We start from the raw sequence: 25,401 nt of genomic DNA on the forward strand, positions 1-25,401 counted from the left end.
CATACCAAAGACTTACAAAAATGGTACTAACAGCTGCCTCACTTGGCGTTCAGCATTAAGAGGTTAGTGTTAGGACTGGTCAGCCTGGTGTCAGGATAATGTGACTGGGTGGGACATCATGATACGTGTCTGCGGCATGATGCCCAGTGCTAGACATCACTATAAACTGCCACATTGCAGACATTGTAGCAATATGACTGAAAAATTGTTAAAGCTACATTAAAAATCAAAATCACATCACAATCTAGACCAATATTTGTACTTTTTATGATTTTTTTACAAATGTGGTACATATCAATAACAATGTATCTGTTGTTTCTAGATAACTCTTATCCCTGACAATTTAGAGCAGAACGATCTCTTAATGCAATCAGAGTACCTTGTTCTATTCTTGTCAAATTGACAATCTAACATTTCTCTCTATGACAGTGTGTGACATGCTGATGTTGGATAGTATTTCACAAAATGTTAGCATTGAGATCTATGGAAAAACAACTGGTACCATGATATCAGCATATGAAGACACAAACTTTCAAAATGACGTATTATTATCACACAAACACAGTTGCTGTTATTATAGGGTTTAACACAACTTTTCAGCACATGATAGGCTATACATGGCGGCAAGTATAAATGGTGGTGGAAGAACCAGGGAAAACCCCAGAAAGAACCTCCGACCCATTAGAAGCTGGTGGCAAGCTTACTCAGGTACCAACATTGGCTGGGCCTGAGACTTGAACCCACGCAGACAGAGGTGAGATGGCAGTGATCCATGACAGTGAGTACTTTAGACCACTTGGCCACTCGGGGCCCCGTCAAACACAGTAAATGAATACAGAATATATGTGACTCCAAAAGCATTCATGTAGCTCCTTAACACTGCTGAAACTGATGGTATTAGAAATGTGATATGTCCCATCATTCACAAGCAAGACAAATTTTTTTTTTTTAAGAAAGCCATCTCAAATATGCAGAAAGGCTATAATAAGATGAATATGAATTTACCATGGTTGTTACCTTAAATGTTAATGATGAACAGATAAGATACATACCGTACTGTTTGGACACTGCTGGAACACACACAGCTTCATTCTTTTCCTCTTCAACTTCTTTATATTCACTAGCTGATTCAGATCTATGTATAGTATAATTCAACCCAAAACACACAGACGAACTTCCGTTTTCTACCCCTTCTCTTTGAGAGGTTATGTCTTTTAAAGTTGTCTCCCCTGAAATTAAATCTCCCCCACATTGAGAAGTCGCACCCTCTGAACACATTTTAACTACACTTTCATTGCTTAAACTGTCATCAACTGTTTCATCATAGTTAATAGTTTTTCTACTAATTTTCGAAACAAACTTTGATGCATTTTTACCTCCATCTAAATGTCCATTGCATACATCTACAACATTTTCTTTGCTACTTCCTGATAAGTCTGTCTCTTCCATATCGTCTACTGACACATTTGCCTGCTGTAGGAGACGTTCATACACTGAGTTTGGGGATATTGATCTACTGTTTAATATTGGGTTAGCCTCTGCTTCATCATCATTTAAAACATCAACATCAACATCTTCATCACTGTAATTGTCAGCACCGCTACCATTTGCACCAGATTCAATTTTATCTTCATTAGCTCTATCATCATTATCTTTCCCCCATTGTAAATCAGGGCAACCCTCTGCCCCTAACTTGTCCCCTTTAAAAGAACTAGTCAAACCTACAGCATCTGAACTTGTGTGTAAATCCGCACTATTAATGGTACTATTTTGACCACTGTTGCCAGCTGCATTGCAGTTTGATGTCGCATTTCCTTCCGAGATGCCTTTGTAACTTGATGAATAAAATAATGATTTGGTGGTATTTTGCTTTTTTCTAGGGCTTTTTTGTATTGATGGTTTTGACAGCTTTCCTCCTCTTCTAATCGAAGGTGACACCAGGACTGTTGGCTGACCAGTGTCCACATTTGGTGGGCCTCTTTGATTATTCAGGTCATCACTGCCTTCTGATTGTTCATTTTGTTGTGAATCATTCTGTAATTTTGTCTGCAGGAAAAGAATATATGCTCAGCTAAAAGGAACACAAGACAGTATTCAAGGTAGAAACAAAGATGAAGAGGAAAACCGTTTACCAATATTTATAGATAATAATATTTAATAGGACAATACAACAGCTTTCTACATAAATATTTCATCACCTCAATAAAATAAATATAAAAAGCCACATTGATAAATACATGAAAAAATGTGAATTTATATGTCTTTTTAACATAAACAAAAGTAAATCCATGACCAAAATATTACCTGAGATCTGTTATAGTACTAAAATGAAAACTTTAATAATGTCCTTTTCTTAAACCTGCATGTTGAAGTATTGACATGCATACTTTCTGCTTTTACCTGAAGCTTGAAGATTAGTACTGATGTGCATAGTTTTTGTTTTTACCTCAAGCTTTTAGTAATGATGTGCATAGTTTTTGTTTTACCTGCAGCCTGAAGTATTAATGTGCATAGTTTTTGTTTTACTTGCAGCCTGAAGTATTGATGTGCATAGTTTTTGTTTTACCTGCAGCCTGAAGTATTGATGTGCATAGTTTTTAATCTGCAGACTGGTTCTGGATGGGATTAATGAGGCAATCTTAGTCCAGCTTCTCCCATACAGCTCCTGGTGAAAAAATAAGCAAGGTACAGTGAAGGATATCTTTTATCACATATGGCGATGGGAAGAATAAATGGATTTTCCTGATAAAACATTTCCAATCTACTATGCAGATTCTGAGGCAGGTTTTTTGACAAAACTGTCTCTAACCTGCCAAAATGTCTGCCAAAAAGTGCTGAACATTAACCTCATGGGTAAATATCCATACCAAAAGAATCTATCAGTGAATAAAGTCTGGATGACATAGTCCAAGTAACTTTAAACAACTTGAATTTCACTGCAAATATCTGTCAATGCCATTAGAAAAGGCAATTTACAGTAATGTATTTTTTCAACTTGCTGCTTCTCTAAGTAAATGGTTGGGAAACCAATTTTTAGAGTACAGGTACATGAATTGCACCAATATTGTGTTGCAGAAATGTAAATGACATAAATTCAACTAAAAATAAGAAACTAATAAAGAAATGTGTCAACAGGACATGGATGCACACTCTTCACCTTCCTGAACTTGTCATGCAAGTAGAAATTAGCAATAACTCTGGCAGAATGTATGCATGCCTGAATGAACATGAAAAAGAATACATAAAATGAACAAAACGAAATTGGCATATTTCAAGAGAATCATAAAAGTGTGACAACAAAACATGTTCACCTGATGTTTATCTATGTCTGCCAAGTTCTGGGCAATTCATCAAAATGTGCGAGACTTGATGCGAACAGGAATAATGATGTACAGTACAGGCCATGAATTACTGGATTTTCTGAGAGAAATACTCTTGATATTTCACTGGATAACATTATGACCATGAAGTTATTCTAAGATACTTATGTAGCTAAGAGGTAAATATGGCAGCCTCCCATTAAAGATGCCTCGAGTTCAAATCCGAAAAGCCACACATTATTTTTCTACTTAATATGTTATTTTATTTTGAATTGGGAAGGAGAATTAAATAACTGTTTCTAATATCTGTACAAATGATCACAAAACCCAGCAGAACATAACTGGTAAACTGCTGACATAGCGTGGGATCCAGTAAGAAATGTGCTACATCAATGTGTTTTACAGTACTTGCTTGCGGATAAGCATGAGCATAAAATAAAATTCGACTGCTATGAAAGATTAATGAATCTCATAAGTAAAAAACTGAATTATTTTCACAGCAACTCAAAGAAATATGTTATTCACTCATTTCAAACCAATATCCGTTATTTAAATAAACATTTGCACGAGAGAGCTACAACAAAGTGATATGAGAAGGTCGGCTTCATTTTAGAAATGTCTTGGGGACAATTCAGCAAAGCTGTGAGAGCAGATGCACACAAGAATAATCATATATCTCACTAGTACATGTATGTACCTTTAACACCTAGAAAGAGCTATAACTCAAGAAAAATAGTATTTAAAAAACACATTAATATGACCATGTAGACAGAAGGAATAACGAGATTTTCAAGATGGCCACAATTTCAAATCAGCTTTATTTTCATTTAGGCCCAAACAGACTTCATAAGAAGTCATCTGCTATGGCAGACGTATTGGACATAAGATCAGCACCTTTTTCATTTTAGACTAACCAGACACCATAAAACTAGCAATAACAAGAATTGAGGCACAATTTTGATATAGAACCAGGTAAACCACGGAGAAAATGTGTGTGTGTGCAAAGTTTCATTGCAATTCTCCAAGTAGTTTAGGAGAAGTGATAACCAAATTTTCAAAATAACTGCCATGACAGCCATAATGGATAATATCAGATTAGCACCATTTTCATTTAATACCAACAAGACACTGTAAGAAGTCTTTCAGAAAAAGTCCCGTGCTGATATGAGCATCCATTGACAGGAAGAAAAGCAAGATTTTCAAGATAGCCATTGTGGTAGCCATACTGTATGTCCGAGTCGCACTGCTGTCATTCAGGACCAACTAGTCCATGGGTTGATTTTGTGTGTAAAGTTTCCTTGCTTTCCTTGCAACTCACCAAGTAGTTTAGGAGGAGTGGCAAGAATATACTTGTGTTAGCGACTGGAGAGACAATAGTTCATCCCATAAATTCTTCTGGTTTCTTTACCAACAGGAACAAAAATAAGAGCAAAGATATGCACATCTTAACCCTATGTCAGTAATATCTGACAGGTTTCAAGATCATCTGAGAATGGAAAGATGCAGGAGTAGATGCACACAAGAATTGTGGGATGTAAGTATTGTGTATGTTACAAAGAGGATGGATGGATAAACCACAAATAAAGCCATAAGCAATATTGTTGACAGGAGCATAGTGAATTTACTAAGTGTCATAACATATAAATGTGTATAACAAAAATTTATCATGCTATCACTACTGCTCATAAAACATGAATATATATATATATATATATATATATATATATATATATATATATATATATATATATATATATATATATATATATATAGATCTGAATTGGACTTCTAATAAAAAATAAAATATATATTTATATGATTAATGATTTAGACATAAGATATTACCAGTCCTTTCAGGAAAAGTTGTTTTTCTTCCTCTGACCACAACCTCTTTTGAGATGGTGATGACACCTTCTCATTTTGTGATTTTTCCTGCAGTAATTGTACATTTTCATCCTTCTTGGCTGGGCTTTTGATGACACCTGATGTGTTGAAATCCTTTTTCCTTGATGGATTGCTGGAAAGTCTACCAATATTCCTTCCATTTATATATTGCCTGGCATATGGGTCAAGGAACATATGTTACGAAAAGGTAAAAAAGTTATGATAGAAACTGATTCTTTATATCACACAGGATGACACCATAAAAAAACAAAAATAAGAAATAAAAGTGCTCATGTTTTGATTTGGTTCAGTTCGGTTTTCTACAGCACAAAATTAAAATTTTAAAGTTAAAAATGTTTTTCAGGTTCATCGACAAGTTTCAATCCTTTATTTGATTAATAATCAAAATGTAACAACAATGTCAAAAGAAAAATCTCAATGTAAAAGCAACAAAAACAGTGTTTGTCTCTAGCCTGCTGAAGTAGGCCCTACCCACTGTGATGTTCACTCCAACCACTCTAAAGTTCACTCTATACCCCTTTGGGGTGAAAGGTCTTAAAATTTAACTTTAGTACAATGTATATGATAACATACATGTACATTTTTGGCATCAACTTGATACTATTTATCACTAATTTTGACTTGCAGAGGAGTGTAAAAATTAGCTTAAATACATTAGTGTTGTGAACCAAAATGTCCTCTCTGCAAATAAGGGTAACCTCAAAAGAGATTTTACTATGCTTAAATTGCCCTCACAGGCAACCAGCACCCTGCCCAGGGAGGCAACCAGCATCCTCATCTGACAAGCAACCAGCACAAAGTACCAAACCAGTGGTTTGGGGATTACACTGATGTTGTTATACCACATGAACAACAACAATAGCAATTTCACATGTTACTCCAATTTTTTCCTGCTTCCATGATTTGTTTCCTGATTTGAATGGGATAAACAATGCATATAATTTTTCAGACAGAAAAATCTTAGGAAATACAAATTAAAAATTGAAACATGCTAAATTACTTTTCAAAAAATATAGTTTTTTCCTGTATGCAGCATGAGAATTTCTATGCAAATGCATTGTGGAGGTTGATCCAGTAGATCTTCCTCTTACTGACTGCTGTCAAGCACTTACTGGATGTTGTCAAGCACTTATTGGATACTGTCATACACTTACTGGATGCTGTCAAGCATTTACTGGATCCTGTCAAGCATTTACTGGATGCTGTCAAGCACTTATTGGATGCTGTCAAGCACTTATTGGATGCTGTCAAGCACTTATTGGGTACTGTCAAGCATATGTAGAAGTCAGTATGTTTGCTCTTACGTAATATAACATCACAGCAGCAATATCGTATCATAAGGTTACATAAAATCACATCATGACAAACTATTTACTTACGCATGACTCAGTCATACAAATAATTAGGACATGAATTTTTTTTAAACATGTATTTACATACACTTTAAATTTTAAATAAAGCAGTTAAAATAATTGTAGTTTTGCATTGCTGCATTGTGGTCTGAGGCAAAGTACACTGCGTTTGCAAGCTTGCCCCATTGTATTTTAGTCTTGGAAACAATATCCAACAGTTCACACAATAATCTATAATTGCTACTGATGGAATGGATATTGTTCTTCTAATAACATTTTTTCAATTGTAGCCTTGGATTTCTCATCAATGCTACTATCCAATGTCCAATGGCCAAGATCCTGAAATCAAAGGAAAACAGAAATGAATTAAACAATATATTAAAATTTGAAAAACAATGACAGCATCTTATTTTCAACAGAGGCGCTTCACGTCATAAATAATGATACATATAATAACAGTATTATAATCAACACACAGCATCTGAATATCACCTGGATTTTTTTGTTTGAGTTTGCTTCTTCAAAGTTTGTAAATTACTGTTAGTTTTTTCTTTCCAATTCTTTGTTATGAATCAAATATGCTCTTCTTAGTGAATTAAATGAACATGATTAATCTCATTGGCTAGACACACCATGTTGGATAAGTAACTCAATCAAATTAGTAGGAATGCGTGATTTGCATAAGAAATCATGAGAATCACCAACAGCAACTGGTTGCCAAGAGGCAAAAATAATTTTTTATAAGAAATCCTTCATTTAGTTTATTGGACATCTTCAAGTGTTCTTTCTTGAATCAGTTTACAAATGCACAAACTAACCAAAAATTAAATATTCATTTCTTTTTTAAATCTGCAAAGAAAAGAACAGAAATTAGAGAGAAAATGCTCCAGTGGAGAAGCAACTGTAAGGAAAGCCAGCTGAGAACATTCCAGAATGCACTTGTTTCTGGCAGATATAGTAAGCCAACATTATGGTACTTTTTCTAGAGTAACTTTGGCAACTACTAACAAAAGCATGTGACTAATCTAGGTCTTCAATAGTTTTCAAAATACCTGCTCCAGCATCCATGGAGGATTAACATATTCTGGCAACAGGTTGGCACTCTTTGATGGCAACTCATTGGTGTCATAGATGTCACTCTCAATCCTTAAATGAAATATTAAGCACAGCATTGTTATTCATGGTTTGTATAGCACATCATTGTTATTCATGATTTGTATAGCACATCATTGTTATGGTTTGTATTACACAGCATTGTTATTCATGGTTTGCATAGCAGACCATTGTTATTCATGCTTTGCATAGCACAGCATTGTTATTCGTGGTTTGCATAGCAGAGCATTGTTATTCATGGTTTGTATAGCACAGCATTGTTATTCATGGTTTGTATAGCAGAGCATTGTTATTCATAGTTTGTATAGCACAACATTGCTATTCATGGTTTGTATAGCACAGCATTGTTATTCAAGGTTTGTATAGCAGAGCATTGTTATTTATGGTTTGTATAGCACATCATTGTTATTCATGGTTTGCATAGCAGAGAATTGTTATTCATGGTTTGTATAGCAGAGCACTGTTATTCATGGTTTGTACAGCAGAGCATTGTTATTCATGGTTTGTATAGCAGAGCATTGTTATTCATAGTTTGTATAGCACAACATTGCTATTCATGGTCTGTATTGCACAGCATTGTTATTCAAGGTTTATATAGCAGAGCATTGTTATTTATGGTTTGTATAGCACATCATTGTTATTCATGGTTTGCATAGCAGAGAATTGTGTTATTCACGGTTTGTATAGCAAAGCACTGTTATTCATGGTTTGCATAGCAGAGCATTGTTATTCATGGTTTGTATAGCACAGCATTGTTATTCATGGTTTGTACAGCACAGCATTTGTTATTCATGGTTTGAACAGTGCATTATTGTTATTCATGGTTGTATAGCACATCATTATTATTCATGATTTGCAAAGTACCCAACAGTTGTTTATCAAGGATTTTTAAAGACTTTTAACAGATTTTAATGTCTACAACAGAGATGAACTTTCTTTATTTCTGACCTTTTAGAATAACATAGTGATATAAAAGTGGAAGAAAAAACATGGTTTGTATAGCACAGCATTGTTATTCTTGTTTGTATAGCATTGTTATTCTTGGTTTGTATAGCACAGCATTGTTATTCATGGTTTGTATAGCACAGCATTGTTATTCATGGTTTGTATAGCACAGCATTGTTATTCAAGGTTCTTATTCATGGTTTCTAACTACCCACATTAAATGATCCACACAAATGTTTCCAATTTCATTTCATTATTTGAATTCTTTTGTTTTTATGTTTAGTTATGTTTATTTATTCATTATTTTTTTAAATAATTAAAAAAACAGTTTTTGATTTTAAAAGATTATATAAATGTATTTTACTGTTTTAACACTTCATATTTGTTAAGATAAATTCTGAATTTTTCAAGGTTGTACAAACTATGTTACTCATACTTTAAAGAAGGGGCCCAAAAGACATTTATATTATAAACATTACTTAGAATTTTTCTTTCACATTATAAGATGGCTACACTCAGACTGTAATTAGCTGTTTTAATTCTGTCCATCATACCTTTCTTCAATCATCCAAACACCTGCTGTTCCTTTAGCATCATGTATGATACATGTACCAACTCTAAACATATTACCAACTTCTGCTTCTTTTATGAAAATATTTGCAAACAAACCTACACCCTCAACTAGAAGGTCATCCAATTTATAACATAACATGTCAGTAATAATCTACATTAAGTAATACTTTATGAAGCTCAAAATTTACAATTTCACATAAAGCAGAATAGAAGTTGATAGAAAAATATTATTTTTCCCTGACACACATGCATTCAAAAGTGTATCCACAGGTGTGTATTTTTTTTCTTTTAAAGAAAACTGTTTCATCTGTTTTTTTAAAAATGTGATGCAAAGACAGCCTTATATATATCTCTTTCTCAGTTGATATGAGTTAAAATGAACTGATGCAATGATGATGTAGTGAAGTCTGAAAGGGCATAGTGACAGCACATATGTAACCACTCATTTATAGACAAAATTTACTGTACAAGTATTAGATCTCAGTTTTAGTAAATACATCTAAAGTAAATCATCCTCAATGACACAACAGTGACTGCAATAATTTCAGTTCACACAAACTACACTGAACGAAAAATCCAACTTGCACTGACTACGATAATTCCAATTTGCAATGACTATGAAAATTCCAATTTTCACTGACTACAAAGACTCAAAACTTCATTGACTATGATAATTCCCATTTTCACTGACTATGATTATTCCAATTTGCACTGACTATGATAATTCCAATTTGCACTGACTATGATAATTCCAATTTGCACTGACTATGATAATTCCAATTTGCATTAACTATGATAATTCCAATTTGTATTGACTATGATAATTTCAATTTCCATTGACTCTGATCAACTCCCATTTGCACTGAGTGCTATTTGCTGGAACTTAAACTATTTCGAAAGTTCAGTTATACATCGGATGAAGGAATCAATTTTCAGTTTTGAAGGCATTAGTCAAATCAACAAGCACTGGCCTTTGAGAAGTACAGCTCTAGAAACCAACCAAATGGTGTGTTTTTGTTTCAAAATATTTAACTGAAAGAAATACCAAAAAAATAAATGTTAAAATTGCAGTTTGGAGGATTTATACTTAACAACATTCCATGTTGTCCCAGTCTTTGAACGTATGTTTTTATTTGGTTTGGAATGCCAGTTTTAAAACACATATATGGGGCAAGTACCTCAGACAAAAGTTGTGTCCCTTGCCAAATCCACTGTCAGGTGAAGAGTTTTAAACACTTAGCCCAGAAACTGGTGAACATAATGTGTACATCCACTACTCACCATTTTAACATTTGTGGTAAAACTTGCAAAAATTAGAACCATATAAAACTTCCAAAGCAGACATTTTTAGAATAACAGCTAAGCTTTTTTCTGCATAACTGAAATTCAGAATTTTCTCAAAATCTCAATTTTAACAAATACAAACATTTGGGATTCTCTTCAACATAGCTCCATATTCCTTGGGGAAGTTTTTATTTACATGCTCCAAGAAATATATTGGTCAAAAAGTTACCGCACATGGACATCTTTAGACAGGGTCAACATAAAGGTATGATTCTGTACAAACTAGATTGAATGTTGTGTACCATACTGTGATGTCACCATTAAAGCCAAGCATGTTGAGGAAAAAATGTTACTACCCATTTATTTGTTATGACAGACACAATGTCATCTTTTCTTGACCCAGTTTATTATCTAACCACCAATGTAAAACTCCACAGTGATCCATAATTTTCATCTGTAAGTCTTTGGATGACATTTAAGGTGCATACCATTGAATAATCCAACTGAATAAACTTTGGCAGAACTATATTTAATATAAAATTTTAGAACAATTAATATTTATTTTTCAGTAAATATGCATACATGATCATGCTGACATACATGTACATTTAAGACCCATCTTCCTATAGTTAAAACTGTAATGAAAAACAAACTTATATAAGTAAAATGTCTTACTACAAATCCCTAAAATGAGGAAACAAGTGTGAAATGCTTCAAGTCAAAGCTGATCATTACACAGGCTACATATAACATCAAACCATGATAGATTTGTGAGCTTGCATATAAGTTTTGGATCATGTTTCAGAAGTACTAATGATGCCAGTGGATTGCTCAGCTAATTTGCACATGCAGACAGGACCAAGATCCACTGCAGAGCATCAAAGTATATATTTTTGAGTGTTGTACTGCTGCTAATCATAGTAGCCTTAAAATGCAACAAAATCAATATTCTTTATGTAACAAGTGTTTGATTACAAACAAATTAAAGAAACAAGTACAATAAAGGTATGGGAAAGATGACATATGAAATCATTATGGGCAAATTACACCTTCCCATTCCCTCCCCAATATTACAATGGGGTTAAGACTAATATCCAAGTGGATGCATGTTGCTTTGTGGTTTTACATGCAGCTCCATCAGCATGCAACTTGGACATCCATGTGGATTTTATTTACAATTTACAAGTTATTTTAGTTGTGTTTCTTTTCCTTGCCCTCTTCATCTACATCAATTTCACTGATGTGCACATGAATTCATTCCTAACTTTGTAAGTAAATATCTTGACCGAATGTGCATGATAATAAAACAATCTTTGCTAAAACTGTCCTGCAAAAAGTAGCTATCCTACCAAAAGAAATGGACCTGTTTCCAAGTTTCACTGGCCTGCATATCAGTTGGCTGGAAACCGATGAAAGTTGGAAATGCCGAAATCTGGTTAAGTTGAAATATTATTCTTTAACAAAACGAAAAAAGTATATTATGCTATTGGAACTGTAAGCATTGGTTCGTTCAAGAAACATATCCCCATGAACCTACTTGAACTTACTCCGGCATACCTCGACTAAAGTCGCATTGCAACAAATTCAAATGTATGTCAACGTAACGTCAAAATGCGTCCATTTGCAAGGATCATATTTTCATTCCTCCAGGATAAAAACAGCACAGTAAGTATATTAATTACACATAAATTAGTGGAAAAGAGTGTCGATATAGGCTGCCAAGTGTGTGCGATGTTCCTGAAACTTTGATTACTATTTCTTATGTCAACGACATCGGAACACGCTATACAATGCCGTTATTTGGATAGTAAGACACAGCACTAAAACAAAACCAGCATGTGCTATGTCCTACATTGTAGGACTACTCCAACAGAAGACAATAACTACAGTAGTGCGATCATTCACTGGCTAAAACTCGATGCACATTTCTATCATTTATTAGCAACACATAGCTATGCAATCTTTGTGCTAACAGTAAATATTTTACAAGAGAGTCAACATTCAACTATTTATCAAAACTAACGCAAAATCAAAATCTCCTTCGATGTCGATATCGCCATCATCCGCCATGTTTGTTGTCTTCTGTTATTGTTGCTGTCCCTCCAATAAGCAAGAGAACCGCTAGAGAATGGAAAAGAACAACAATGAATAGCGACACATAGCATCAGAGATAAGATTTTGTTCTGATCATCATGATTGAAAACTATAATTCAACGTAAGCCCTAATAAAATTTTAACGGACTGGACATAAAAATAATAAAGACTATAAATCAACATGATTTTCAAGACATGCAACAAAGCATAATGGATAAAACCAATGGGAATACCTTAAACAAACAGAAAATCGTTTTAAAAAATACTGTTGTTAAAACTGAATTAGTATTTATGTAACTAAAATATCACATTTTAAAACCTGAAGATGCTAAAATGACAAAAATTAAAGTCTAGGTAACTTAAATTATAAGTTAAATTTTACGTTAAATTAAATCATAACTGAAGCACTAGTTTTGACTAAAACATGCTTAGCTGCAAATTATGCCCATTTTTTTAAAAACAAAAATAGGAAAATAACAGAAGGGCGCATGATGATACATAAGTCACAAACAGTAAATCAAAACCATGACAAATGTTACTTGTCATCGTGGCAGAAGAACTAAAAGGTTGTGTTGGAGAGAAGCGAGTATTATGATCTTACTGGTTAATGACTAAAATTTGACTCCTCTTTTATGTAACTCGTTCCATTAAATGACAGCTGCATATCTAAAAGACTTTTTACCATATGCTGAGAATTTTATTATTGGGACATAATAAAATGTATATCTAAAATTGTATTTATTGTATTAAAAAATATAAAACGATCCAAACATTGGGCAGCACACTTGTTAATAGTTCTAATTAGTATAGACTTTAATACAGTGTCTTTCCAATCGACCTAGCTCCCACTGCTTGACCAATTCTAATCCAATAAAACTAATGTTTCAAGCGAGACAACAAAAGAAGCTAATTAGATATCCGAATACGTCGGTATAAAAACATTTGAGAAATAATTACAATATCTGGGGACAGTATTAAGCTAGTTCGGTTAGTTTTGGATTTTTATTGTTCGGTGTTCACAGCACAGCGCCACAGGTAGGTTATTTAGTGCTGACATTATGTGTCTTTTAGTCTTATGTTAAGTGTTTAGGCTAGAATAAACAGTAACACAAGAAAGAGTGAAAATAATAAGCTTTGAAAGAATTTAACAAATAATTTATTTCCCGGAAAAATGCTGTAAAAATGAAAATAATAAGAACTTACGGTTTCAAGAATCAAATCCAAAAATAATCATAGAATAATCCACGAATAAAATTTTAGAAGTCCTGATAATAAAATGTTCTAATGAATTCAAGTTCTAGCCCCGACGAAGAATCCAAGATAGAAGACGATGACGTATGTTGTATCCTGTTCAATGTTATTGTCTACAGTTCCTTGTAGAAACACAAGAAATAAAGTTTTAAGAAATGTCTTTGTTCAAGAATTCTGTATGAGCACACAAATATTTCCAGAGAAACAAATTAATCTTTTAAAATCCAAATAATCTAGAGAAAATTTAACATATAACTCGAAAACTGGTTACAGCAGAAGAACAAGACTTGACCACAAGTGTTCTAAGCTCAAACTGAGATTATATTCTCTAAAACGATGGCTTAAAGCTTGAATTTTACGCAAAACAGATGTCCGGATAAGGGTCACGTGATCATGTTTACATATAAAACAAATTACGTAGCCCCTTTGATATGAACCAGTCATTTCACTCCGAGAATAAAAGCTGTTTACTTCACCAAAATCTATTTACAAGTCGAGGGTCGCGTATCCAGCACAGTCTCGATCTTAACCTTATTATTCCCACAATAAAAATAAATTATACAAAACATTGTTGACATGACTGTTACTAAATTTGAATTAAGGATGGGAACCAGGTCAGCCTTATGTGTTTAGAGAAATGAACAGTCATGGTCAAACTATTTTCTGGAAAAAGTACGAGTTCCTAGTAAACAGAACTACATTATTTTGACATATAATGAAATTAGAAAATAGAAAGATTTTACAACTTACAAACAATTAAATCAGATTTAAATTAATTCAAATATACATTAAACCCAACCCCCCAACCCCCGAAAAAGAAAGAGTTTTATGATAAAGCTTTCCTTGTACCACAGACTAATTATACATGAAGTTAAAAAGAACTCATATAAATTACACACAGTGTACATGAAATAATACATTGTTATACACGGGAAAGTGCTTCTGCTATTACATTATCTTTTCCTTTGATGTGCCTTATGTCAAGGTCGTATTCCTGTAACAACAAACTCTACCTTAGTACTCACTGATTTTTATTTTTCATCTTGCTGATGAAAGTAAGAGGGTTGTGGTCACTAAACAAAATAATCAAAGAAGGAACTGAACTAAGGTAAACTTCAAAATATTGTAATGCCAATATCAAAGCCAAACATTCCTTCCCGACTGTTGAATCATTTCTTTGATGCTTATTTAATTTCTTAGAAAAATAGCACACTGGATGATCAATACCATTTTCATCTTCTTGAATCAAAACTGATCCAACCCAACATCACTTGCATCAACAGACAATTTAAATGATTGGCTGAAAATTGGAGCTCAAAGAACTGACGCGCTTTTAAGTAAGGCTTTAAAATTGTCAAAAGCCTCCTGACATTTTTCAGTCAAAAGAACTTGTTTTTTCTTACTCAGTAAATTTGTCAGGGGTTCAGCAATTATAGAAAAATTGGAACAAAATTTTCGATAGTATCCGGCCATACCTAATAGTCGCATCCGCTGCTTTTTATTAACAGGCACGAGATAATTCAGAGGTAGCCTTGACCATAGCATCTATAGGTTTACCTTATCCATGTCCAACGATATGTCCTAGAAAAGTTACACTAGCACGGCAAAACCCACTTTTCAATAAATTAATTGTCAAACATGCATCTGTGAGTCTGTCAAAGAATTTCCGAGTTGTTGTTAAATGTTCTTTCCAGGTGTTGTTGTAGATGAATACATCATCGCTGTAAGCATCACAATTACAATTGTCTCGACCAGAGGTAATCATATTCATAAGACGTTGAAATGTACTTGGCGAACTTTTCATCCCAAACGGTATTACTTTATGTTGGTAAAGTCCATCTGGAGTCTCGAATGCCGAAATTTCCTTTGCTCTTTCCGTTAGTGGAATTTTCCAAAATCCTTTGGAAGGTCAAATTTGCTGACTACTTGGCATTCCCGATCTTATCAATACAGTCATCGATTCTTGGTAATGGTTCTGAATCTGTTTTTACACACTGTTCACCTTCCTATAACCAGTACACACACGGAAAGTGTTATCTGGTTTTGGAACAAGTATGCACGGTGAACTCCAGTCACTTTTACTGGGATCCATAAAATCATTCTCCAGCAAATATTGAATTCCTTCTTTCAAGTATTCCTGTTTGAGAGGGTTCATCCTGTACGGGGGTTGTTTCACAGGTTTGGAACTTACAATTTCAAAGTCATGGAAAATTTTGTTCGTTCTTGTAAGAAATCTGGAAATAAGTACTCATATTCAAATAATAACTGTTTAAGTTCATTTCTTTCTTTCTCTTGCAAATGTAAAAGTTTCTGGTCCAGATCTTTCATAATTTCTGAATTCCGAAGATTTGTCACTCTAATATCAGTAGAATTCGATGATATTCCTTCACTTAAATCTTCACTGAGTGAGACAGGTACAACTAAATTAATTGCATGTTTAAGCTGGCTATCTTTTTTCAGTATACTGGTACTCCTATAATTTATTTAAATCCCAGGAGCACTAATCCTTTAATTTAACTAATTCATTTTCTTCTTAACCTTGTAAGGGACGTAATATCTAATCTGAAGAAAATTTTGAGGAATGAGCAAAAGAGACAGAACTCCATTATTACCAAACTCAGAAGTTCTCTCCATTGAAGTTCTGTCAAATAGTAATTTCATTTTTGACTTGAATTGCTGAATGCCAAATTCAAGCATAATAGGCTGGAAAGTTCCAGACCTAAAATTTGACACTTGACCTGATTGGACAGATTTGAGAAAGCCAAATTGAGCAAAACACTTTATCAAAGTTTTAATATTCTTCAAAGGAATTGCCTCTGGAAAACTTGTTGACGCATACAGAATGGTCAACAGGTATTGGTTACCTGACTTGGTCGTAGGTAAGGGACCAACACAGTCTACCATAATTCTACTAAATGGTTCGTCAAAGGCAGGAATAGATTATAGATGAGCCTTAGGTATTTTCTGATTGGGTTTTCCTACCATTTGACAAGTATGACAAGATCTACAGTATTTACCAACATCACTTTTGAATTTTGGCCATAAAGAGTGAGTCAAGATCGTGTGATAAGTTTTATTAATCCCTAAATGACCAGCCAATGGAGTTTCATGGGCCAGACAAAACAATTCCTATCTGTAAGATTTTGAAATTACAATTTGATAGTTCACTGACCATTCGTCATCAGCATGTACCTCGGGAGGTCTCCATTTTCTCATAAGAATTCCATTTTTAATGAAATAACAGACAGGAACTTCATTGGCTTCAGTTTCACTAATGGCCCTTTGAAACAAACAGGAGATCTCAGGATCTTTTTCCTGTTTGAGGACAAGTGATTGTTCGTTATCACCCTGATTAGAATAAAGAGAATGAGTCTTTAAAAGAGGATCACTGTGATCAATACCTTCTGATTGATCCAAACAAGGAGTAAAAGTGACCTCATCAAAAGCGTGACCACTACATGTGTCAGACAGGAACTTCATTAGCTTCAGTTTCACTAATGGCCCTTTGAAACAAACAGGAGATCTCAGGATCTTTTTCCTGTTTGAGGACAAGTGATTGTTCGTTATCACCCTGATTAGAATAAAGAGAATGAGTCTTTAAAAGAGGATCACTGTGATCAATACCTTATGATTGATCCAAACAAGGAGTAAAAGTGACCTCATCAAAAGCGTGACCACTACATGTGTCAGCTAAAGGAATACTTTCCTGATCAACATCATTCTTAATAGCTTTCTTTGCCATAGCTCTGGTAACTGCACAAACTGGGAATAAATCAGGGATTTCTTTTTCAATTGGATCGACTTTCTGATCCAAGCGAGGATTGTCAGTTACAAGTGGATTAACCACAACCTTGTTTCCAGCTAGGTCGTTGCCTAGTAATAAATGATTGCCCTCAACGGGTAAAACAGACACTATGCCGACTCTCGCAAGTCCTGAGACTAAGCCTGATGACAAATTTACACAGTGGAGAGGAACATTAACAGAGTCGCGCTCTACTCCCTGAATAAGAACACTCTCATTAGAAAACGCTCCCTGAATAAGAACACTCTCATTAGAAGAAGGCAAAGTACCTGACAATAAAAGACTCTGGGAAGCTCCTGTGTCCCTTAAAATTTAAGAGGGATAGGGTTGGCCGAATCACCCAAGAGTGATATAGAACCCTTCGTTATGAACGGTTCATATTTCTCCATAATAAATTCAGAGTGTGGTTTATTAGACCCAACAAATGTATTGCTTTCAATACATGACCGTGACCTTGACCTCTTAGAAATAAGAGCATTTGGAATAGGTCTGTCTTGATTCTGATGCCTATTTTTCAATTTGTAGCAATCAAAAATAACGTGTCATTTTTTCTTGTGATAGGTACACGTAGGAAGAGACACGGATCTTGAATCAAGCTTATAAGAAGCTTATGTTTAGAAGTTGTGCCAGTTTGAGTTTTAGAAGGGCTTGTGTGAAGCTGAAATACATTTCTGCCAAAAGACTGTTGACTAGAAGTCTTATTTACAAAAGGGTTTTTATGAGCTAAAGCATACTCGTCAACGGCACAAGCAGCATTTTCCAAGGTTTCAATCTGATGCTCGTCAAGATAAGACTTAATGTCACTATGGACACAGTTCTTGAAATCTTCAAGTAATACAAGATGTTTGAGACTTTCATAATCTTGTTCAACTTTCTTGGCTAAGCACCATCTATCAAATAACTGCTCTTTTTCTCTACCAAATTCGACATGAGTTTGTCCAGCTTCTTTTCCATAGTTTCTGAATTTTTGCCGATAAGCTTCAGGGACTAACTCATAACCCCTTAAGATGCATCCCTGAACCATATCATAGGCACCAGTGTGTTGAACTGACAGTGAACGGTAAATATCACTAGCTTTACCAGTGATTACACATTGCAATAATTGAGTCCAATGCTCGCTTGGCCATCTCGAAATTTCGTATTTTCTAACTGCATTTGCATCTGTTTTTCTTTTTCTCTTTCCTGTCTCTCCTTCTCTCCTCTTTCTCAAATTGTAATTGAGAGAGAGAGAGAGAGAGAGAGAGAGAGAGAGAGAGCACAGTCAGGACGTCCTTGGAAAACGAAGAAGTTCAAACTTAAATAAGTGGTTGTTGACATAATTGGAAATTCAGGATAGAAATTACGATCAATGGAACACAAATTAATCTTCAGTAAACTCTTTGCTTCACAACGATGAGCCTATTTTACTTTCATCTTCTTGAAAGAAATTTAGAAAGAACAGCAAACACATCGATTAAAGATTATTAGAATTTATCGAAATTGTGATAAAATAATATCAACCATTTTATAAAGTTTTCTTTTAAAGCAAATTCCACCTTTTCTGAACTCAATAATTCTTAAAACTTTTATACATTTGGTCTAATATAGAAGTGACTAGGTAGTATTTGTTTTCTTATTTCTTTAAAATAGATACATTCAAGAAGAGTTTGAAATGTATCACCCAGACTGTTTTGCATGCAACGCTTGTACAATATCTTTTGTCTAGGCCAATTTTCCCATCTTCCCTACTCTATAAGTAAACAATGATCGCATGCTGGAAATTGTATTATATTTCCGTGATATTTTAAAAATCTTTTAACAAATAGTGTTCTAATTTTAGTTCTGTTTTAAAAGTTCTACATGTGTCAGCTTTGTCGAGTAAGTAATGGATGATTCCCATGTCTGAATAAATTGATCATGATTTCTTTCCTTACAGATTTTATCTAATAGAATGTGTTGGGAACATTTGTATTAATCAAAATAAAATGAAACCTAGTTTCCGATAAGATGTTATGAATTCACTCTGTTAATTTCTTTCAGCAAAGGCCATTATTATAATCCTGCAATAGACTCAGATACAGGATATAAGAGAGATTCGTTTGTTTACGATTAATGAGATTTACTCCATAGCCAAACCATTCTCCTTGTTATTTGTAAATGTATAGGAGTTCTACCAAGCTCACCAAAAAAACCGTATATGTTGGGGTGGATTTAAAAAACAAAACAAATCGCACATTTTTTAGAAAGTATTAATGAACCCATCCGTCGTTGTCTAATTTTTCGCAATCCCAGTGTTAATCAATGTTTTCCATAAGCCAACTCTCCGTACTCTCGAGAGAATGAGAAAAATCCAAAAAGTACAAAATAACGTTTTACGTCTTCGATTTAAAAGTTCCATAAAGGAATATAAGTAAGAAAGAGAGAAAAAAAGCAAGAGACCAAAACAAACCAAAGCAAACAAACAAACTATTATCAGTTGCGAAGCATTCTTTCGAAAACCTGTCTGTACCTCTGATAGTAGATTGTTTTCTTGTAGAAAAAAATTTATTTTGCTACGAAGAGCAGTAAAGATCTATGTACTTTATTTTATATATATTTGTCTATTTTCCTATTCGCAACCGTATTAATAGCACTGTCTGAAAGAATTGCCTTAATTTCATCAGAAACCTCATTACCTTTCTTGATCGACATTCTTAGTGTCTCTCAAGCCACATATGTTGCTAATTAAGGATTCCACCGAATCTCTACTAATGATTGATATGAAATTAGGTAAATATACAGATATGCTCTAATTAAAACAAAGATAGAAACTGGCTATATTTAGGGTCGATACTTCCGAAATTTAATCTACATGCCAAGGAACGTCCTGACCTGTTGTATTTTATATAGCTACCTATAATGGATGGTACTCAGTTTTCATAAACGTTGAACCGCTGTTATCCGACTCCATATAATACGACCCTGCCTGCCCACGCACAATTAATTGTATGCAAAAAGTGTAACCCCGGGATTCCATGATATGACCTACACTCAGAAGTCTCTGCCTCTTTGGAAGGTACCTGATGGTAAAGACTGTCAAAGGGAAAAATGTCGATTGGGTTATGTGTAGTTGTCTGATCATGTGCAGTAAATGCATGCTGTGGGTGTAACATAGTCTCCAAGTTATGACACAAGGTTTAAGTATTTTAGGTGTAAGGACTGACACAGGGACCAATGTCAGTTGCATGTATACATTTGTATCTTTATGCTCAGCAAGTGAATTATGGGGTTATTGGAGGGGATATCACAAGTTTCTGTGCTATAACTCCTGGTCCAAGTTCTTTATGGGTAGGGAAAGACCCATTGCGTGACACAGTGGCCTAAGACTGGCATGTTGATATATTGGTACTTAATCGTGTATTTCTATTTCCAGACAAGTTAGAGAACCATCTCAAGAGTTTTTAAATTTTTTTATCAAATCATTCATAACCCCAAATTGTTGACAAAATCTACACTCATTGGTGAAATATCAGTGATCTGTAAAGGTGTAGCACTTTAGACCACTCGCCCCGCCCCCCCCCCCCCCCCGGCGCCCCGATGGAGAAGGAGTATAAAGACATTACACGCTTAAACACATACCATGGAAATCTCGTACGTACTGGCAAACGGACGGATTGATCCACAAAACCTTGCTTATTTGAAAGTGCCGAGATAAGATATCACAATACAACGTTTAATGCATTCAGCAGTGATTTCATTGGAAATGTGGATGCTAATATTTACTACTGTCTAAATATTACTGGTAGGCGTATTTGAAAAAAATATTATTAGGAAAAGGGAATGTAAACCACACCTTATCCTTGTATGTATTACAATGGGAAAATTAGCCCAGCCCCATATATATATATATATATATATATATATATATATATATATATATATATATATATATATATATATATATATATATATATATAACTTTTTATTATAAATGTATTTGTTTATTTAATTTAAACACATTCTTTTACATTTATTTTATCGTCATTTTCTGTGAATATTTTGTACGTGTTTACCATTAACCTTTGTAGGATACTTATTTCCGCTACTCATTGCAGTGAATAGAACACTTACTGGAATTAAGTTTCCTTAGTATTTATTCATGAATATGAATATGTATATCTATTAATATGCTTATGACCCTATCAGTTTGTTGGATATATAACTCCTTACTGGGCCTTCAACCCGAGCCAGTGTGATCTGGATGGATTATTGTACACATACGCAAAAGGTTCCTGTGAGGAAAACAGTACGAATCAACACGTTAACAACATATTTCAGTCTGGGTTTTAAAAGCTGACTTCGTGTCTCAGCAATTCAGTTGTCACCGCAAAAATTCCCACACGGTGGTTAGCGTGATTAACCCCTCGTTGGAGGACAGGGTTCTGTTTTCAGGCCAGACCGGACTGGCTGCCTTATTTGTGTATCTTGGCAAAACATTTCGGTCTCGTTGCTAAAAATAAGTCTAGACAAAAAGCATGAAAGCAAGCTTAGTCCAAAACAAACCAAACTGTTGTTCTGCGTCTCTTTTGCACACAGTTATATCTTTTCTTGTCGAAACTAAAATTTCTATGTGAGAGTTTATTGCATTAGTGTAGAGACTAACCAGGATGTTTCTGTTTGTCTATATATATATATATATATATATATATATATATATATATATATATATATATATATATATATGTGAGCTGCTTCTGAAAGGAATCGATTACCGTCCGATCTTCACTTATTCATGTATCTGTGTAGTACATTTTGAACTGTCACAAGATACATTATTACGTAATGTAACACATATTTGTTCCCTGTAACTAACAAAAATGCTGTATAAAAAAACGTGATCGTGCTGTAATTGCTTCATTGCGGCTACTGGTGCAGGCACTCTACATTATGCATCCTACATATACTGTAGCTAACAAGATGTGCAATAAGAATGCACATGCTCTTAAGAAGAGATATTTGCAAGAAGAAATTATTGTTTGAATATTGTTCGTATATTGATTTACCTTTATACGCATTCTCTTTTTGTGTTTGCTAAACTTAAAAGATGTGAAGAACAAATGCTTCTACTTTGCAATATTTATTACTTTGGGGTGGATGGTGGTGATTGTTGTTTATTAAAAATTGTTTTCAAAGGTATTGATCCCTTGTTATATGACCCGTGAATACTCAGTCTTTCATATTTTATTTTAACTGTGCATTTTTAAATTCGATTTGAAGTAAGGAATCAGTTTGGGGTTGGTGCAAGTACCCCTTAGCGCCGGGCGAAGTGGGTTGCAGTCTGGACCTTAGTATTTTCTTTCTTTGATTGCAGCTGTAAGTATAATAGTATTACACCGTCACCTTACTGTAACAGATAAATTCTTCAAAAAAATTATATTTAGGAAGGTGATGGGTATAACTGATATAGTAACTATTCTCATTTGTAAAGCATGGGGGCCACTAATAAACTCTACCCCCCTAAGCTGCTCTAAAAACAAACACCATGAAATTAGAAAACATAAAATAACATGCTGTGAATATTTAAGGTAGGAAACATTATTAGGTCTTTAAGTTTGTTCTTGCAGTCGAAATAAGTGAGTTTTGAGAGCACTCATGAATTGGATCACTGTGTCTTTGTGTCTAAGTTCAGTGGGCAATTCATTCCACGTTACTGGTCCCTGGTATGTAAAAGAACGCTGTCCATATTACTTTGTTTTCATACATGGAATAATGAGCATACGATTGTCAGAAGAGGAGCGTAGGTATCTTGCTGGTGTGTACACATAGGTGACGTCGGATAGGTATGTTGGACTAGAGTCCGCCAGTGAAACGTAGCACAGAGAACAAATTTTGTGTTTGATTCTGGATCGAATGGATAGCCAGTGTAGGGTACAGAGCAGTGGGTAGGTGTGCTCTGATCGTGGTACTCTAAGTATGATCCGAGCAGCTGTGTTTTGAACGTTTTGAAGTTTCTGGAGTAGATATTGAGATGAACCAGACATAACTGAGTTACAATAGTCCAGTCTTGAAAGTACTAATGAACACACAAGTGTTTTAGTGGCATCAACTGAAAGATATTTGCGAATGGAGCTGATGCGTCTCATCTCAAGATATGCAGCCTTGCATATGTTCATGACATGTTGGTGCAATGTGAGAGTACTGTCCAGAGTAACATCTAGGTTTCGTACTGATTGTGTGAATTTAATGTTGGTGTTGCTGATATTTATTGTTTGAGGTAAAGGATGTGAATGAGAAAGTCTTTGTTTTGTGATCAGAATGGCCTCAGTTTTATCATCATTCATATGCAGATTGTTACATGTCAACCATGATTTCACATCAGAAATGCACCTCTCTACACCTTGGATAGTAGTATAAACTTCAGTTGAGTGGCTAGATTTGTATATTTGGGTGTCATCAGCGTACAATTGGTGAGACACTGGATGATGATCTATGACACTTGAAAGCGACTGAGTGTATAGAATGAAGAGAACAGGTCCTGTGGAACACCACAACATAGATCAACTGGGCTGGAGTGTATTCCATTTGCAGATACAATTTGTGTCCTGTTGACCAAGTAGGACTTGAACCACAGTAAGGCTGTATCATGAATGCCAAATACATGCTGGAGACGGTGAAGTAATATATCATGGTCTATTGTGTCAAATGATGCAAACAAATCAAGGAGGGTGAGGACGGTAATCATTCTGCTATCCAACGCAGAGAGAATGTCGTTAACTACTTTTGGAAGAGCAGTTTCAGTGCTGTGGCAAGGGTGATATGCAGATTGTACATTGCTAAAAAGACCGTTTGAATTAGATGAGATACAAACTGGAATAAAACAACCTTTTCTAAGATTATTGATATGAATGGGAGATTAGAAACTGGGCGGCAGGTCTTTAAATCGTTATCGTCTAGTGTTGGTTTCTTCAGCAGAGGCTTTACAATGGCAATTTTAAAAATGATGGGAATTCCCCGGATGAAGTAGAGGTATTAATAACATCAGTTAGTGAAGGCAATACTGGATCTAAGCACTCAAGCAGTAGTGATGTTGGAATTGGATCAAGAGGGAAGGGAAGCACTTCCTCTCCCCGCCTTTTCCCCGGATTGTACCTCTAAACATTTTTTGGCCTACATCCGTAAACGTAATAGCTGGCCACTGAATGTTTGCCCTTCCCATCCCACCTCGGAGAAATTTCTGCGGTCGCCCTTAGTGAGTTACGTTAATTGCTTTGCGGTTAAACCTTGCTACCTTCCCAATTAACACAGTAGAAACAGGTGCAAAATAGGTTATGGTCTGTTATTGAAAGAAGACAACAATATCAACAACAAATTAAATGTCATATTCTGTGAAATTGCGGTGTCTTTCCTATTTCTGATCATATCAGTCAAAATTGAGCAATGAAGTCGATGATATTTCATTTTTGTGGTAGTTTAGCTCATCCAATATAAAAACAAGCAGGTCCTTCAGTACTTTGTAATATATGGTTCGTATAACTTCTTGCGTCTTTGGTGGCGAGAGTCTCCGATCTTAGCCCGAAACAATAGGAGTCACTTCTGTGCAAATTGTGTGCCGATACAATGTGCCCCACTGAGTGCATATTTGCCTGCACGTCATTGTAAACTATCCCTTTTGTGAACTCGTTCAGCTTGCCCTGTGACTGACGTTGAAAGCTGTCTGCCTGCAGAACAGCCTTAATGGAAACTTAAGTTTTATTCAGATTTTATGTATTATAACGGTATAATTTTAAATCGTGAAAATCATTAC

General features: G+C 34.7%; 1 protein-coding gene across 1 annotated transcript in view; it reads right to left on the minus strand.

The window, feature by feature from the left end:
* Positions 1 to 12,591, minus strand: part of LOC149807788 (histone H2A deubiquitinase MYSM1-like) — a 44,163-nt gene extending 31,572 nt beyond the window's left edge. The window contains exons 1-6 of the mRNA XM_089970612.1: positions 12,516 to 12,591; positions 7,630 to 7,723; positions 6,837 to 6,916; positions 5,166 to 5,376; positions 2,567 to 2,665; positions 1,053 to 2,046 (exon numbers count right to left, since the gene is read on the minus strand). Coding sequence (XP_089826738.1) covers positions 1,053 to 2,046; positions 2,567 to 2,665; positions 5,166 to 5,376; positions 6,837 to 6,916; positions 7,630 to 7,723; positions 12,516 to 12,562 — 1,525 coding nt within the window. The 5' untranslated portion in view covers positions 12,563 to 12,591. The remainder of the gene's footprint in view (positions 1 to 1,052; positions 2,047 to 2,566; positions 2,666 to 5,165; positions 5,377 to 6,836; positions 6,917 to 7,629; positions 7,724 to 12,515) is intronic.
* Positions 12,592 to 25,401: the final 12,810 nt, after the last annotated feature.

Source organism: Sinohyriopsis cumingii, chromosome 1 (genome assembly GCF_028554795.1).
Source record: "Sinohyriopsis cumingii isolate HCF-2022 chromosome 1, ASM2855479v2, whole genome shotgun sequence".
NCBI lineage: Eukaryota > Metazoa > Mollusca > Bivalvia > Unionida > Unionidae > Sinohyriopsis > Sinohyriopsis cumingii.